This window comes from Symphodus melops (genome assembly GCF_947650265.1).
Source record: "Symphodus melops genome assembly, chromosome: 5".
Taxonomy (NCBI): domain Eukaryota; kingdom Metazoa; phylum Chordata; class Actinopteri; order Labriformes; family Labridae; genus Symphodus; species Symphodus melops.
In genome coordinates this window covers 2,531,285-2,549,069 of record NC_136695.1, presented here as the reverse complement: position 1 = coordinate 2,549,069, position 17,785 = coordinate 2,531,285, and the positions used below count along the sequence as shown (strand labels likewise).

Genomic DNA, 17,785 nt, shown 5'->3' with positions numbered 1-17,785 from the left:
CTGCAGCTCGCTGCTTCACGGAGGGAGCAGCCACTCGTCCTTGCGTCGTCTTACATCACGATGTTCTGTAGAGTAACTCACATAGAGTGTGATTCAACACACAGCAGCTCCTTTATAGCAGCGAGTCAGTCATTAGTGACCTCTATGTTTACTAATGCACGCTCTCCCATTGTCCACAACAACATCAGTGTGTTTGTGCAGAGGAGGCTGAAGGCTGCGTGACTCATCTGACGCATGAAGGGACCTTCATACTGTAAGACGGTTCAGGACAGGTGGACGTCATCATCATCATCATCATCATCACCATCATCATCATCATCATCATCATCACCATCATCATCATCATCATCATCGGAGGCTGATTGGTTTGTTTTTCTGACCGCAGCGTGCAGCTCGTCAGTCCGAGGAAGAACTTCCTGCTCTTCATCACCTCCTGCTCTTCATCACCTCCTGCTCTTCATCACCTCCTGCTCTTCATCACCTCCTGCTCTTCATCACATCCTGCTCTTCATCACCTCCTGCTCTTCATCACCTCCTGCTCTTCATCACATCCTGCTCTTCATCACCTCCTGCTCTTCATCACATCCTGCTCTTCATCACATCCTGCTCTTCATCACCTCCTGCTCTTCATCACCTCCTGCTCTTCATCACATCCTGCTCTTCATCACCTCCTGCTCTTCATCACATCCTGCTCTTCATCACATCCTGCTCTTCATCACCTCCTGCTCTTCATCACCTCCTGCTCTTCATCACATCCTGCTCTTCATCACATCCTGCTCTTCATCACCTCCTGCTCTTCATCACATCGACACTTCCTCCATTATTCAAGATGATCCTGCTCAAACATAAATCATTCACAGTGTCGTTACCCTCTTTGTGATTTCCCTTTCGTCACTTTCTTTTGTTGGTTGGATAAAAGTGGCTCGCTCGCCCTCTCTCTCTCTCTCTCTCTCTTGATGCTCTGGATCTTTCCTCTCGTTTCATCCTGACTCATTAAAGGTTGCTCTAATTCGACTTCACCTTTGCTTTGTGACACATCTTCATCCTTCAGTTTCCATCAGCTCATCAGAGAGATGATTCCACCTTCATCAGCACAGATCTGAAAATCAATTCCAGCTTCTTCTTCTTTTTGTTTAGTTGAAACCTGTATTTATCGTCTGAGACCAAATCGACTTCTCTGCATCCTTGATCTGAACGGCTCTCTGACCTGAAGGGATTTGTTGCTTCCTTTCCATCCAAGGTCTTTTTTTACTGACGCACACTCGGAGTGGCGTTTAATGGAGCTCTGGTTCATGTAAATCAGGCTGTGAAGACTGAAGGGAGGGGAGTGCTGTGTTCAGGGTCACTAAAGAGGAGTGTTGTGTTCAGGGTCACTAAAGGGAAGAGGAGTGTTGTGTTCAGGGTCATTAAAGGGAAGAGGAGTGTTGTGTTCAGGGTCATTAAAGGGAAGAGGAGTGTTGTGTTCAGGGTCATTAAAGAGGAGTGTTGTGTTCAGGGTCATTAAAGAGGAGTGTTGTGTTCAGGGTCACTAAAGGGAAGAGGAGTGTTGTGTTCAGGGTCACTAAAGGGAAGAGGAGTGTTGTGTTCAGGGTCATTAAAGGGAAGAGGAGTGTTGTGTTCAGGGTCATTAAAGAGGAGTGTTGTGTTCAGGGTCATTAAAGGGAAGAGGAGTGTTGTGTTCAGGGTCATTAAAGGGAAGAGGAGTGCTGTGTTCAGGGTCATTAAAGGGAAGAGGAGTGTTGTGTTCAGGGTCATTAAAGAGGAGTGCTGTGTTCAGGGTCATTAAAGGGAAGAGGAGTGTTGTGTTCAGGGTCATTAAAGAGGAGTGTTGTGTTCAGGGTCATTAAAGAGGAGTGTTGTGTTCAGGGTCATTAAAGAGGAGTGTTGTGTTCAGGGTCATTAAAGAGGAGTGTTGTGTTCAGGGTCATTAAAGAGGAGTGCTGTGTTCAGGGTCATTAAAGAGGAGTGCTGTGTTCAGGGTCATTAAAGAGGAGTGCTGTGTTCAGGGTCATTAAAGAGGAGTGCTGTGTTCAGGGTCATTAAAGAGGAGTGCTGTGTTCAGGGTCATTAAAGAGGAGTGTTGTGTTCAGGGTCATTAAAGAGGAGTGCTGTGTTCAGGGTCATTAAAGAGGAGTGTTGTGTTCAGGGTCATTAAAGAGGAGTGTTGTGTTCAGGGTCATTAAAGAGGAGTGTTGTGTTCAGGGTCATTAAAGGGAAGAGGAGTGTTGTGTTCAGGGTCATTAAAGAGGAGTGCTGTGATCAGGGTCATTAAAGGGAAGGGGAGTGTTGTGTTCAGGGTCATTAAAGAGGAGTGTTGTGTTCAGGGTCATTAAAGAGGAGTGTTGTGTTCAGGGTCATTAAAGAGGAGTGTTGTGTTCAGGGTCATTAAAGAGGAGTGTTGTGTTCAGGGTCATTAAAGAGGAGTGCTGTGTTCAGGGTCATTAAAGAGGAGTGTTGTGTTCAGGGTCATTAAAGAGGAGTGTTGTGTTCAGGGTCCTAAAAGGGAAGAGGAGTGTTGTGTTCAGGGTCCTTAAAGGAAAGAGGAGTGTTGTGTTCAGGGTCATTAAAGAGGAGTGTAATCACGATGTTCGAAGAATAAACAGATCTTATTTTATTTTCAGTGTCGGGATCATTTTTAATTGTAGAATTTATTATAATCAAATTATGTTATTTTTAATCAAGACTTTAAAAAAAGAAAAAGTCGCTCATTATTTTTATAAAATTGTATTTTTTTATCTTAAATGATCAAATAACTTTAAATACACTGATCTCAGACAAGTTTAAGAGAAAAACTTTCAATGTTTTAAATCCAGATTAAAATTTAATTCACTCTCAGACTGTGATCTCGTGTTTGAACCTTTTAATAACAGTCAGGAGGGATCTAACACGCTGCTGTGACCGACCAATCAGAGACCTTCAAACACAGTGAGTGATCTAACACGCTGCTGTGACCGACCAATCAGAGACCTTCAGCTCTGCAGGGGCTGCGGTCCTGTCGTCAGAAGTCCAGAACCCAGAACTCCACCTGTACCCTGGTGGATCTGGTCCTCAAAGGGGGACAGTCCCTCCGGTCTAGACGGGGCTTCAGACCGCACACGGGGAAACGAGTTGGTTATAAAAAGGCTTAAAGGTTAAATTGAAGTTGGGCAGGATGCACTGCATGTTTCTGCAGAGGCGCTCTGACCTGCCACGAGTCAGAGCCACGAGTCAGTGCCACGAGTCAGTGCCACGAGTCAGTGCCACGAGTCAGTGCCACGAGTCAGTGCCACGAGTCAGAGCCACGAGTCAGAGCCACGAGTCAGTGCCACGAGTCAGAGCCACGAGTCAGTGCCACGAGTCAGTGCCACGAGTCAGTGCCACGAGTCAGAGCCACGAGTCAGAGCCACGAGTCAGTGCCACGAGTCAGTGCCACGAGTCAGAGCCACGAGTCAGAGCCACGAGTCAGTGCCACGAGTCAGTGCCACGAGTCAGAGCCACGAGTCAGAGCCACGAGTCAGAGCCACGAGTCAGTGCCACGAGTCAGAGCCACGAGTCAGTGCCACGAGTCAGTGCCACGAGTCAGTGCCACGAGTCAGTGCCACGAGTCAGAGCCACGAGTCAGAGCCACGAGTCAGAGCCACGAGTCAGCGCCACGAGTCAGAGCCACGAGTCAGAGCCACGAGTCAGTGCCACGAGTCAGCGCCACGAGTCAGCGCCACGAGTCTGAGCCACGAGTCAGCGCCACGAGTCAGAGCCACGAGTCAGAGCCACGAGTCAGCGCCACGAGTCTGAGCCTTAACGTGTCAGAATCTCAGGACTGTTTCCCGCCCTGAATGCAACTGTGCAAACCTTTTGACAGCTTCTCAGTGAAGAGTCGGAGCAGCTCAGAGCGTCCTCTCTGACTCTAATGACTCATGAAGCAGCTGATGACTCTTAATTAGAGGGGTGTGTGTGTGTGTGTGTGTGTGTGTGTGTGTGTGTGTGTGTGTGTGTGTGTGTGTGTGTGTGTGTGTGTGTGTAAACAGCAGGTCAGAGCAGGTGTGTGTGCTCGCAGTGACAGCTTCAGGCTCAGGTCTTAATGAATGCTTGACGAGGATGCTGTCGTGTCACAGTGAGGAGGCTGCAGATTTCTCTCCTCGTGTCGTCGTCTTTAAGGCTCCTCTCATTTTTGTTGTTGAAGGGGTTTAGGAGGGGTGAGGGGAGTCAGATCTTCAGGGGGGTGAGGGGAGTCAGATCTTCAGGGGGGGTGAGGGGAGTCAGATCTTCAAGGGGGGTGAGGGGAGTCAGATCTTCAGGGGGGGTGAGGGGAGTCAGATCTTCAAGGGGGGTGAGGGGAGTCAGATCTTCAGGGGGGTGAGGGGAGTCAGATCTTCAGGGGGGGTGAGGGGAGTCAGATCTTCAGGGGGGGTGAGGGGAGTCAGATCTTCAAGGGGGGTGAGGGGAGTCAGATCTTCAGGGGGGGTGAGGGGAGGCAGATCTTCAGGGGGGGTGAGGGGAGTCAGATCTTCAGGGGGGTGAGGGGAGGCAGATCTTCAGGGGGGTGAGGGGAGTCAGATCTTTACATGCATTTTAAAGAGTTGTTGAGCTGAAGCGTCCCTGAAGTTGAACCTGTTCCTGCAGCCTGAAGCTACAGTGACTTTCGTTTGATACGTCAGGAGCCTTTGGTCACTTTTTAAAGGCTAAAATCCAACTTCAAAATTTAGACTCCAGCTGTGAGAAAATGTGGCGAGGAGAGGGCTTCATATATTCCTGTGAGCTAAAGAACAAAGTACAGAGGAAAGACAGGACGATACTCGAGTGAAGACTTCCCATCGCTGCCGTTATCAGAAGAGAAAAGATACACAAAGTAAAAACTGTCATTAATTCTCTCTTTATTTAGAGACTCTGGTTTCATTTGATCCTTCAGACGAGATGTTTCATATTAAATCAGAAACAAACTGCTTCACTGTGATCGGTCCTAAAAACCCAAACTCCTCTCCATCGGGCCTCGGTTCAGACCTGTCTCAGGTCCGAGGAGCGCTGAGAGAACACGTGACCCCCCCCCCCTTTATAATAAACTGCCCTCCACTCTTTAGTGAACCTGACAGCAGCTTTGACAGGAGCTGCTCAGGTGTCACAGCTGTGTTGGACTTCTACAGATAAAGAGTCTGTGCTGGCTGGGTGAAACTCTTCCTCTGCTCATGGATCGATCGGGTCCTTGAACGCCTCTCTGCCGTCAGCGGCTGAGTCTCCTCTGCAGCCGGAGATATTCAACATCCAAGAAGAGGACAGAACAGACGGAGGGATGACTCACCCTGACAGCCAACATGTTCAACAACAAAACATCCTCCAATTACTTTGATTTTTTTTTTTTAAGAGGATCTGATTTCGGTGAAATACGGGGAGCAATTTTTGTAAATGATGCAATTGTGGCTCTCTGCACCAACGTAATGGCTAAGACAGTTGCTATAGCAACCCATTGTGACTCTGCAGCAACCTCTGCACCATACTGTGGTACGTTACCACACATTAAACCCCCCCCCCCCCCCCCCCATGTGCCCACCACCCTCTTCTGATTGGTCAGATCTCTGGAAGCCTCCAGGGGGCAGAACGCTGCAGGGCTACCTTCCAGGTCTGGGAGAAGAGAGTCTGTGTACGAGGCTTGACGTCATCTCGGGATTTTCTTGGTTTCATATGGGAGAGTTGGTTCAGCGCCCCCTGCAGGCTCATCATGGGATAACTCCAACACGTTCAACCTCCTGACCTCGTTTAGTTTGGACATCCAGCATGGAAACACTGAGTGTGAATTTAAAGATCGGGCTTCGCTGACAAAGTCAAAAGTGAGCCACACTCTCTGTTTTCACAAGTTACAACGAGTGATGGAAATGAACGCTAAAAAAGGTAGAAATAAAAGACCAACATTTGAGTTTAATCTGGTCAACGTAGAAACAGAAACAGAGGAGAAACCATTTGAATTCTTCAGGATTTGAAGACAGAAGGTGGAGAAAGGACAGCTGGAGTCCCGGCTGTGATATTGAGGATGCAGGTTACTGGAGGCAGACCTGTTGTTCTTCACAGTCCGGAGGTTTCTTTATCGACCTGCTCCAGAGCGGAGGTTCAGTCTGCGGCCTCCCGAGGGAAGGAGGCTGGGGGGGGGGGGGGGGGGGGGGGGGGGGGGTGAAGTCAGTAGGTGTTCTTCCAGGAGCGGAAGTAAAGCTGGAGGGGGAGGAGGGGGTTTCTCTTCTGCAGACTGGGGTTGAAAACATCAAAATCTGCCCTCCGCACTCTCTGCAGGTAATCCTCCAACACCACCTGCAGCACCACACAAAACACCACAGAAGAAGAAGAAGGAGGTCAGAGACGGTGACACTGACGGCTCCTGCAGAGTATTAGTTTGTGCTTCATCCCGTCACCTCGGCTTTCAATCAGCAAAACTCAAAGCACTTCAGAGTGGAAAGAAATATTCAGCTCTCCTTTCTACACTCAGGATTTATTATATATATTATATTTAAGAAGCTTCATTCTTTTCTTTTATGAAACACATCTGTTCATAGACTCACCAGCTGAGTTTGTGCTAACAAACGAGCTAACAGTAAGCTAACAGAGCAAACATCTCACATCACTTCCCGACTCAAGAAAGCTTCACGGCGTGTGAAAGAGCTCGGCCGGCGTGTTTTCACGTCCCTCAGGCTTCACCCGCTCGCTCGCTCTCACACACACTCTCTCTCTCTCTCTCTCTCTCTCTCTCTCAAACCTGCAACTCATCCAAATTTCATTTCTCAGCACGGTGAGAAAGCATGAGTGGCTGTGTCAGCATTCTCACGTGGACGAGCACGCTCCACTGGAAAGGGACCACACACACACACACACACACACACACACACACACACACACACACACACACACACACACACACACACACACACACACACACACACACACACACACACACACACACACACACACACACACACACACACACACACACACACACACACACACACACACACACACACACACACACACACACACACACACACACACACACACACACACACACACACACACACACACACACACACACACACACACACACACACTTTGTGCAGCAGGTCAGAACAGCAGCATCACACAGGAAACACGTTTATTCAATTACATGCTTCAGAAACGACATCCTGACTGTTTCAGCTCGGCTGACGTGAACTTTGACTGGTTTCATGAGAGAACATGATGAGCGTGTTTTCAGACTCACTGTTTGAAGGAAGGCCGGCGTCGCGGCTGCACACACTCTGGGGCTAAATGACCGCGCCTGCAGGAGAGAACACAACACACACACACACATCTCATAAACAGAGAGGATTCAACGGACACTGGCAGGAAAAAAACTGAAATCTCTGTCAGAGAGCGAACAAGACGAGCGCTGATCACAGCGGCGTGCGCCGAGCAGAGGGACGCTGAAGCACGTACGTGTTGGAGGTGGACGTGAGCCTGGCTGGCGATGTCGTACACGACGTCTCGGACGTTCTGCTCCCGGCTGCCTCGGATGAAGTCCTCCTGAGAAGCTCCGTGCTGCAGACACACGGACAGGGAAACAACATGACAACAAAAGGCTTTTAGTCCACGAGCTGGAGCTTCTCTTTAATCTGCTCAAGGAGGGAAATTAAACTGGGACTGGGACGCAAGCAGCAGAGTGTGAAATTGTTCTTCAGACTACAGGAGGACACTTTCTGCCCAGGACCCTCATGCTAATCAACTTCCTTTTACGTCTTTAAAGGGCCAATCAGAGAGCTGCTCTCTTCCTCTGACAACAATGCAGCAGCCAGTATGTCCTCCTTCTAACTTTAGATTCTGCTCCTGAATGCTCTGGATTTGATTGGACCAGAGAAGGTAGGCGGGGCTTTGAAGGCCGTTTTGGACGCCCCTGGGTTTGCCAGATATGAGAGCAGTTATCAGGTCAACAGGTGTTGCAGCGATGGAAGCCGGCAGTGGCAGGGGTGGGCAGAGCTGGCTAAACACTGAAGCTACAGTGTCCACCACATGCAGAGCTGGCTAAACACTGAAGCTACAGTGTCCACCACATGCAGAGCTGGCTAAACGCTGAAGCTACAGTGTCCTTCACATGCAGAGCTGGCTAAACACTGAAGCTACAGTGTCCTTCACATGCAGAGCTGGCTAAACACTGAAGCTACAGTGTCCACCCCATGCAGAGCTGGCTAAACACTGAAGCTACAGTGTCCACCACATGCAGAGCTGGCTAAACACTGAAGCTACAGTGTCCACCACATGCAGAGCTGGCTAAACACTGAAGCTACAGTGTCCACCACATGCTGACCTGTGTGAGAGGAGGGGGGGGATAGAGGAGGTGCGTGATGCTGGAGGGGGCCTGGTGGTTCAGGTCTGTGTGAGGGAACAGAAGGATGTGGTGTTGGACTCGGAGTCAGTGGAGGTTTTAAAAAGGGGCCGAGGTCATGTGGTCCCGGGAGCCGGAGCAGAGTTCAGGATATATCGGAGTTTCTCGAGGACTTTGGATGATGCTCCGTAAAGGATGCGATGATGTCACGCTGCAGTGGCAGAGAACGGGAGCGAAGGCGTGCTGTGTTTTTAAAGTGGAAGAAGGCGGTTCAAGGGAGATGCCTGGTATCATTTCTCAGAGCTCGAGCGCATCCTGAGAACAAAGTCACGACTTGCTTTGTTCATCTTGACTTTATAAAGATGAAAAACACCCCGCGGTCTTTGAACGTCGCAAATGTCACAGAAACCTTCAGACTTATTCAACAACCTTTTTTTAAGTGATGATTCAAAATATTCTGCAGAACATTTTGCAGACACAAAGTTTTGATGGCCTGCTAACACAGCTTACATAATAATGATCTCAGTGACCATGGAGACGGCCGTGGACACGACTCTTCTCCAACGGACGATCGGCTTGGAATACATTCCACGCATCAAATCTGTCCGTTGAGTTGGATTTACAGGAGGAGAGTTTGTTTGATATGAACGCTTATCAGGATGCAGCAGCCACATCGTTAAGGAGGATCTGGGCTGTAAATGAAACATCATTATTCATGCCGGCTCATCTCACATTCACACATCCTTTCATCCCAAGAACAATGAGCAGAATGAATAATGATCATTTCAGCTTGAATTCAAGTGATGTAATGTCACCTCCTCTAACAAGCCACCTCAATTATCGACCTGCTTCTGCTCTAACAATCGTTCCTCTCATCCTGTCAGAAGCCGCCTGAGCGCCGACAGAAGGAGAAGACGGAGGCCGGGGTTAAAATCAGAACGATGGAATGACGCAGAAGAATCAGTTCTTGAGCGCTGCCACATCAGAAACATGCGAGTCCTTCCCCAGCAGTGATTAACCCACGACTAAACCATTTTCACACAACTCCAAATCCACCAATCACAAGCCAGCTACCAAACCGACCAAACGAGAGACGCACTGATTGGTTTAGGCTCCATACCAATGATTAATCAATATAATGCGTTTCCTTTGGAGTTCTTCGAGCTCATTTTTAATAATAATTTGACACTTTAATTGTTGTTAGCCCCCCCCCGGCTTCACTCACAATCAGCCCGCACGGAGCCCGAGCACGTTTAACCTCCGGTCCGTTTGACTGGTGCGAGTGCTCCGCTCTGAGCTAACAGCACGCCACACTTCCTCGCCATGGAAGAGGTGTTCTTCAGCTTTTTTTTTTTTTTTTTTTTTTTTTTTGTTTCATCATATATATTTTTTTTCTTTTTTTGACCGAAAACGAATCACACCCAGTCTATGAAAAAAAACAAGTCTATTTTTTTTTTTTTTTTTTAATTGGTTGTATTTATAACCATTATTATAATTATTATCCATTAGTACCTTTTAGTATTATTGGTGTAATTTATTGATATTATATATATACATATATAATTATTATTATTACTAAATATCTACTGTTGTCTATTAACACATAATACAAAATGTCTGCTGATAACAGTATGCATATAAATGTTGTTCTTTCCTCTCCCTAATATATACACTATTAACACATAGTACAAAACAAATACTGATAATAGTAGTCATAAATGTTCAATGGTTGTTTTATTATTACCGTAAATTCCGTACTATTGAGCGCACCTGGATATAAGCCGCACCGGCTAAAAATAAGTAAATAAATGTATTTGTACATATATAAGCCGCACTTGATTATAAGCCGCAGGTGTCCACGCTATAACAAGAGCTATTTACACAAACGTAGGCTACCGGTAACATCCGCAAATACTGTAGCGTCCGTACGGACGTTAAAGGACGACGAGAGCGTTCAAATAATAACTTTTAATAACCCGATCACTGTCGGCCGTGACCACGCCGTTTACAGCAGAGAGCAACACATAACTTGCCGTAACAATCCAACTCTCTCCCCCAGCGTTCTCTCATACAGCCACTCAACACGTTCTCGCTGGTGCATTCACTGACTCTCCACATAATCGGAATTATGAACACATTATCAACTACTGACTTTACAACATGAACCGTTACAATACGAAGCCTAGCCGACGGTGTCTGTAACACGGCTGATGAAAAAGATGACCGTAATATATTTCACAAGAAAAAGTCCATCCATTCACTGCCTCAGAATGACTTCATCACTCACTTCCTCAGTCTCTGTTGTCGCTGTCAGTGTCATCTTAACGTGCAGCAGCTCTGTTAGCTTCTTTGACAGCCAGCTCGATCGCCTTTAACTTGAAAGCTGCATCATATGTATTTCTCCGTGTGTTTTCCATGATGAGGGTGCGTGCATGAAGCGCAAAATGACTGATATTAAGATCCGACGTGACGAAGTCAAATGTTTTTGCGGCAGAAGCTCATTGTCCCCCATTAAAAATCCATGCATTAGCCGCACCGGAGTAGAAGCCGCAGTGCTCGAAGTGTGAGAAAAAAGTAGCGGCTTATAGTCCGGAATTTACGGTAATAGATTTTTATATTTCTGTGTTGTATTAAAAAGAAGAGGTAACCGTGCTCAGGCCTGGGGAGGATCACTTTGACGATCATCGTCTCATTCTGAGGATTATTCACGAGCTGCTTTAAAGACTTCCATGAGAAGTGTTTTTAGAGACTTTGACTGAAGAGGAAACATTTTGGTTTTCTCGGGGGGGGGGGGGATCGTGATGAGCATCGTTACAAACTTTCTGACATCTTAAAGACTCATCGATCGATTCACTGCAGACAATAAATCAGATTCGACCTTTAATATAAAATGAGGATAAAAAACAGAACTAGGTGGTTTCAGCTTCTTTTTCAGGCATTCATCCCTGTCGTTATATTTCCTCCTCGTCTGTTTCTTTTAATGTGCTCCTCCGTGATCCTCCATCAGGAAAACATCAGCGTCTGTTTCAAGCAGAGTGGACTCCAGTTCATATTTGGATTTGAATAAGAGAAGCTTTACGTTTTCAGGAAGTCCCTCTCTATGAGCTCAAGTGAGTGTCTCAGCAGTGTGTCCACAGCGCCCTCTACAGGCAGCAGAGTGGAGGTGGTCTGAGTCAAAGGTGTCCTCCTCCTCCAGCTGCAGAGCCTGCATACTTCCTGTGCACTGTAAATACTCCCCCCCTCCCCCCCTCTCAGGTCCAGCAGCAGTTTGTTGTTCTGTATTTGGGGACAGATGGACTGAGGTTGTAAATAGTTTGCAGCATCATTTGTTAATCTGCTCTTCTGCTTCTCTGTGCCATATGGTTGTTGTGTAACTACGAGTGACTGCTTCTTTACAGCTTTCCCAACAATGTCCTCAGATGTCCCGTGAAGGCGGCGGCGCACGCCATGAGTCGGCTGAATGTGTGTTTTTTCCATCTCGGGGAACAAAGTCTGTTTCACCATTTAGAGGTTTAAATAACTAACAGATCAGGAGTGAAACAGGCTGGGAGCGTTTATCATAAACACCATGTGTCCCCCCCCAGTCAAGCCTTCCTGTCTCTGCCGGACACATGTGTATACGAAGACGGCCAGCGCTCGCTTGTCCTCCATCTACGTGGTTACCAAGGCGACGAGTCTGCTCTACGACTGGTTGAAAAGGCGTCTCTGTGAAGCGGGAACTCACCAGCATGCAGACGTCCATGGGGAGGTAGACTTTCCGTCGGCTGCTGTTATAAGGAGTCGCTCTCAGACACGTCACGATTCCGTGAGCTTTACCGAGGTGACTCGCCGCGTGGTCGGCGTGGACGTCTTTCACCCCTGCAGAAAAAACAAAACAAAAAAAAGAGTCACCTGTGAAGCTGAACACCTGTCTTTACCTACACACTCTCACCTGTCCTTACCTGAACACACTCACCTGTCCTTACCTGAACACTCTCACCTGTCCTTACCTGAACACACTCACCTGTCCTCACCTGAACACTCTCACCTGTCCTCACCTGAACACACTCACCTGTCCTTACCTGAACACTCACCTGTCCTTACCTAAACCACTCTCACCTGTCCTTACCTAAACACTCACCTGTCCTTACCTGAACACTCTCACCTGTCCTTACCTGAACACTCACCTGTCCTTACATAAACACTCTCACCTGTCCTTACATAAACACACACCTGTCCTTACATAAACACTCTCACCTGTCCTTACCTGAACACTCTCACCTGTCCTTACCTGAACACACTCACCTGTCCTTACCTGAACACTCTCACCTGTCCTTACCTGAACACTCTCACCTGTCCTTACCTGAACACACTCACCTGTCCTTACATAAACACTCTCACCTGTCCTTACCTGAACACTCTCACCTGTCCTTACCTGAACACTCTCACCTGTCCTTACCTGAACACTCTCACCTGTCCTTACCTGAACACTCTCACCTGTCCTTACCTAAACACTCACCTGTCCTTACCTAAACACTCACCTGTCCTTACCTAAACACTCACCTGTCCTTACCTAAACACTCACCTGTCCTTACCTAAACACTCACCTGTCCTTACATAAACACTCTCACCTGTCCTTACCTGAACACTCACCTGTCCTTACATAAACACTCTCACCTGTCCTTACATAAACACACACCTGTCCTTACATAAACACTCTCACCTGTCCTTACCTGAACACTCTCACCTGTCCTTACCTGAACACTCACCTGTCCTTACCTGAACACTCTCACCTGTCCTTACCTGAACACTCTCACCTGTCCTTACCTGAACACTCTCACCTGTCCTTACCTGAACACTCTCACCTGTCCTTACCTGAACACTCTCACCTGTCCTTACCTAAACACTCACCTGTCCTTACCTAAACACTCACCTGTCCTTACATAAACACTCACCTGTCCTTACATAAACACTCACCTGTCCTTACCTAAACACTCACCTGTCCTTACATAAACACTCTCACCTGTCCTTACCTGAACACTCACCTGTCCTTACCTGAACACTCTCACCTGTCCTTACCTGAACACTCTCACCTGTCCTTACCTAAACACTCTCACCTGTCCTTACCTGAACACTCTCACCTGTCCTTACCTAAACACTCTCACCTGTCCTTACCTGAACACTCACCTGTCCTTACCTGAACACTCTCACCTGTCCTTACCTGAACACTCTCACCTGTCCTTACCTAAACACTCTCACCTGTCCTTACCTGAACACTCTCACCTGTCCTCACCTGAACACTCTCACCTGTCCTTACCTGAACACTCTGACCTGTCCTTACCTAAACACTCACCTGTCCTTACCTGAACACTCACCTGTCCTTACATAAACACTCTCACCTGTCCTTACATAAACACACACCTGTCCTTACCTAAACACACTCACCTGTCCTTACCTGAACACTCTCACCTGTCCTTACATAAACACTCTCACCTGTCCTTACCTGAACACTCTCACCTGTCCTTACCTGAACACTCACCTGTCCTTACCTGAACACTCTCACCTGTCCTTACCTGAACACTCTCACCTGTCCTTACCTGAACACTCTCACCTGTCCTTACCTGAACACTCTCACCTGTCCTTACCTAAACACTCACCTGTCCTTACCTAAACACTCACCTGTCCTTACCTAAACACTCACCTGTCCTTACCTAAACACTCACCTGTCCTTACATAAACACTCTCACCTGTCCTTACCTGAACACTCACCTGTCCTTACCTGAACACTCTCACCTGTCCTTACCTGAACACTCTCACCTGTCCTCACCTGAACACTCTCACCTGTCCTCACCTGAACACTCTCACCTGTCCTCACCTAAACACTCACCTGTCCTTACCTAAACACTCACCTGTCCTTACCTAAACACTCACCTGTCCTTACATAAACACTCTCACTTGTCCTTACCTGAACACTCTCACCTGTCCTTACCTGAACACTCTCACCTGTCCTTACCTGAACACTCTCACCTGTCCTTACCTGAACACTCTCACCTGTCCTTACCTGAACACTCTCACCTGTCCTTACCTAGACACTCCAGCAGCAGGTATATCAGGGACGACTGCGTGTTCTCCGAGTACGTCTCCAGCTCCTGCAGGTTTCTGTACGCTCGGTCCTCCAGGTCTTTCTCCTGGTGAGACAGAGACACTCAATGAATGTTTGTTTTCAACGCACCTGTTGGCCGTCTTCATCACCATAAAAGGTAATCTACACCTTGTGTCTGTAATGACGGAGACTCACTCTCTCTGTGATGATCCTCAGCAGCCATCGCTTCGTCAAGTAATGTTTCCTCACCGCCTGAAAAACACCGTCAGGACTGTTAACTACGAAACCCTTCATCATCTACTCTGGACTCCGGCGCTGTGCACGTTTAGCATAAAAACACGTGGCTCATATTGCAGGCGGCTGTGGTCAAGTGGTAGGTCGAGGGTTCGATCCCCGAGCTCCTGCAGCTACATGTCCGATGTGTCCTTGGGCAAGACGCTTAACTCCAAGGTGCTCCTGCTGCTTCGTCAGCGGTGTATGAATGTGTACCGAGGAGTGTTTCCATCACACATATTTACCGTCCACAGCTCGGCGCTGACTGGCTGGTTCGGGGGATCGTCTCTGTAGATTTCCTCTATGGCTGTCTTCCAAAACTGCATACGCATCAAACCTATGGTCTTCTGGGAAACTGAGTCCTTTACCTTGTGGAGAAAAAAAAAAGACAGTAAAGGGAGGGCAGCTGTTTGACGAGCGAGACTGAACACCTCACGCTTTTTTTAATGCCACACTGACAGTTTCTGTGGCATCAGGAGCAGCGCTGGTAACAACTATACGATGAAAACAGTACTTGTTGTAACCATGGTAACAGTAGCAGAAGGTGTTACGGGTTCCAGTCCCTCTGTAGGAATACCTGCCTGTGCTAGCTCCACATTAAAGGCTCTCAGGGCCAAAGAGGAGCGCCGCGCCTCCTCTGGGAGGAGGAGGGACGACACGAAGCCGCCATAGTCTCTGGACCTGAGGAGGAGAACATACAGCGTTTAATCCCTGAAGCGAGCTCTCAGCGATGTGATCATTTATAGTGTGATGGAGCAGGAGTTCACACTGCGAGCACACGGCCTCCTCGTGCATGAACAGAAAAAAACACACACAAGCAAATCCCCCCCCTCCCAAAAAAAACCCATCAGGGACTAAAGATCAGGAGGACTGAATCTTATAGATGTTTGTCACACAACCTCTAACACACCCGCTCGTGTTGCAGTACGCAAAGTCTCAAGTCCGGTCTAGAGACTTTTAAAGGTCTCATTCTGCCTCGCCTCGGTCTCAGACTGGACAGAATCCAGAATTTAAATCAAGACCACCACTGATCGACTATATTCCCACGTCATCATTACATTACCTTCCCATTCCATTTCCCTTTGAATCAACTAAGTAAGTTCTATCTATCCATCCAACATTACAGAAGCTTGCTTCAGTGTGTTGAATGGTCGTTTAGCAGAGCGAGCTATTAAAACATGCTACAAGTAAAATCTGCCCTCAGCGTGTGATGTCATCGTTTTAAACACAGTCTGAGATATTTCATCAGCTTAAAAAATCATTGCGACCTGCTGATGAAATATGGCAGCTTGGTCAGTGTTCCTGTGTGTAAGAATAAAACATGAAGGTCCAGAGGCTCCTGCTCCGAGCTCTGTGCTGAAGGGAACTCTTGAGCAAGGCACAGAAGCCCAACCTTCATGTGCACCCTCTCACTCTGACATGTCACCCCATTAATCCTGACATCCTAAGAGCTTGGGTGTGTGTGTGTGTGTGTGTGTGTGTGTGTGTGTGTGTTAGTCAGACTCACCTGACCAGCTCCAAACAATACTTCTCATTCACCTGCGGGTCGGAGCTCGCGCTGCTCGCCGCCCTTACTCTTTGAACTTCCGCCGCCTTTTGAACGCAGACGCCGCGTGGAGATGTGTGTCTGTGCAAAGCGTGATAAAGTGACGTTTTACTACTCAACAAGCCGTGTTTAGCAGCTGCTGCCATGTTCCCCTTCAACTCTCCCCTCGTGTCACATCGTAAACATTCCCCTGGCAAACAAACACCGGCGGACTTTATGTTCCGCTCCGTTTTGATTTATATAAAAAAAAAAAAAAGAAGTCATGAATGAGTTGTAGCCTTTTTGACATAATTATTTGTAAATAAATAAAGATAAATTAATGTTCCGGTAAATTTGACATTTAGTCCGAGGTTTGATGCAGGATTAAATGAGAGCAGGAAGATTTTTTTTGTCATCATGTTTTTCGAGAAAAAAAGTTTAAATTTTGAGAAGAAAACCGAACTACAATTAGTGGAATCAGTGAAATCAGGTTTTCATTATCCATCAATTTTTCATCCATCCCGTCTGATCAAGTCATCAGCCTCCCCTGTGTCAATATGTGTTGTTATACAAACACGTCACCCACCGCAGTATACAGTCCGAGGTTTTTCTATAGTCACATCCATGTTATCCATTGTCATCAATCATTTTCTGAATTCACTTGCCTCTCATTTAATTTAAAAAGTCTAAAATCGTTTGTCCAAATATTTCCCTTGATGTAACTTCTTTTTATGCCAAGAAATAAAAGAGTAAAGTCTCTTTGACAGGATGTTATTATTGTTCAATATTAGTCTCCTGTTTTGAACACTTCTCACTTTGAGGCTACATATAGTCTACTACATTAATCAGCTGCAGAACTGCAGAAGACAACTTTTGTAGTTCAAGTATTTTTTCCAATCAATTCATTATTGATATATGTTTGTACATATGTGTATATGATACTAAAACGATACGTGTGTCAGTAATTTGGACTGTAAGTGTGATAGCCGACATGTTCTTATGAGATGAAACATATAATGTGACAATATACCCCGTGATGGGGCAATTTATACATAGACAGAGCAAATTTAAGTGAGAACAAAAAGTGTGACAGAAGATGCCCCGCTCTCCCTCCATTACAACGTCTGTCACAGCTGAAGAATGTCGATAATCCGGTGCAGCAAAACCCGACAAACCTTTGGTCTGACAGTGAGCCATCCTGAAGAGTCTGAAGACTGTCAGCCTGCAGGTACAATCAGGAGGACGCCCTGTGTGACCTTCCGTCGCTTGACCCAGAACCAGGCCGAAAAGAAACGAGATTAACCGAGTCCCGGTATCCATGGCAACGGACTCAGCGACGCTCCACGTTGTTTGGGGTCTCGCGCTTCTCTCAGTCCAGGTTTTGCCGTTAAAAAGCAATTTAGCCAGGTGAGTTTAAAAAAAAAACACTTTAAATGAATAATCTCGGTTTGCCATTTCTCAAAAGTGTTGTCATAGTAACTGCAGATTATTATCATTGTTATAATTACATGTTAGTAATTGTTGTATTGTCAAATAATCCGCAAAAGATCAAGAACTTTCAGTGCATTATTGCTAAATTATGCTAATTTAAATAAAT

At 47.0% G+C, this 17,785-nt stretch overlaps 1 protein-coding gene across 3 annotated transcripts; it reads right to left on the bottom strand.

Moving 5' to 3' along the window:
- Positions 1–5,866: 5,866 nt before the first annotated feature.
- Positions 5,867–17,347, bottom strand: ndufaf6 (NADH:ubiquinone oxidoreductase complex assembly factor 6). 3 transcript variants are annotated; one of them, XM_079343502.1, is made up of 10 exons: positions 17,241–17,347; positions 16,171–16,290; positions 15,245–15,344; positions 14,909–15,031; positions 14,586–14,642; positions 14,373–14,475; positions 12,033–12,166; positions 7,426–7,527; positions 7,211–7,267; positions 5,867–6,270 (listed from the first exon to the last, which is right to left on the bottom strand). In XM_079343502.1, exons 4-10 carry the CDS (start codon positions 14,993–14,995, stop codon positions 6,142–6,144), a joined length of 669 nt encoding a protein of 222 aa, XP_079199628.1. In that variant the 5' UTR covers positions 14,996–15,031; positions 15,245–15,344; positions 16,171–16,290; positions 17,241–17,347; the 3' UTR covers positions 5,867–6,141. The 3 variants fall into 3 exon arrangements, with proteins under 3 accessions (XP_079199628.1, XP_079199626.1, XP_079199627.1); XM_079343500.1 differs by lacking the exon at positions 17,241–17,347 and adding an exon at positions 16,775–17,113 and having other exon boundaries at positions 16,171–16,730; XM_079343501.1 differs by lacking the exons at positions 16,171–16,290; positions 17,241–17,347 and having other exon boundaries at positions 15,241–15,327.
- Between the last annotated feature and the right edge of the window lie 438 nt (positions 17,348–17,785).

What these genes read in the sequence shown, in the direction of transcription:
- ndufaf6 (XM_079343500.1), bottom strand. Translation starts at nt 16,355, where the DNA reads ATGGCAGCAGCTGCTAAACACGGCTTGTTGAGTAGTAAAACGTCACTT. An exon ending in CCTGCTGCTGGAGTGTCTAG is followed by an intron (nt 12,167 to 14,372) that starts GTAAGGACAGGT and finishes TTTTTTCTGCAG; the next exon opens with GGGTGAAAGACGTCCACGCC. An exon ending in CGCCGGCCTTCCTTCAAACA is followed by an intron (nt 6,271 to 7,210) that starts GTGAGTCTGAAA and finishes GTGGTGCTGCAG; the next exon opens with GTGGTGTTGGAGGATTACCT.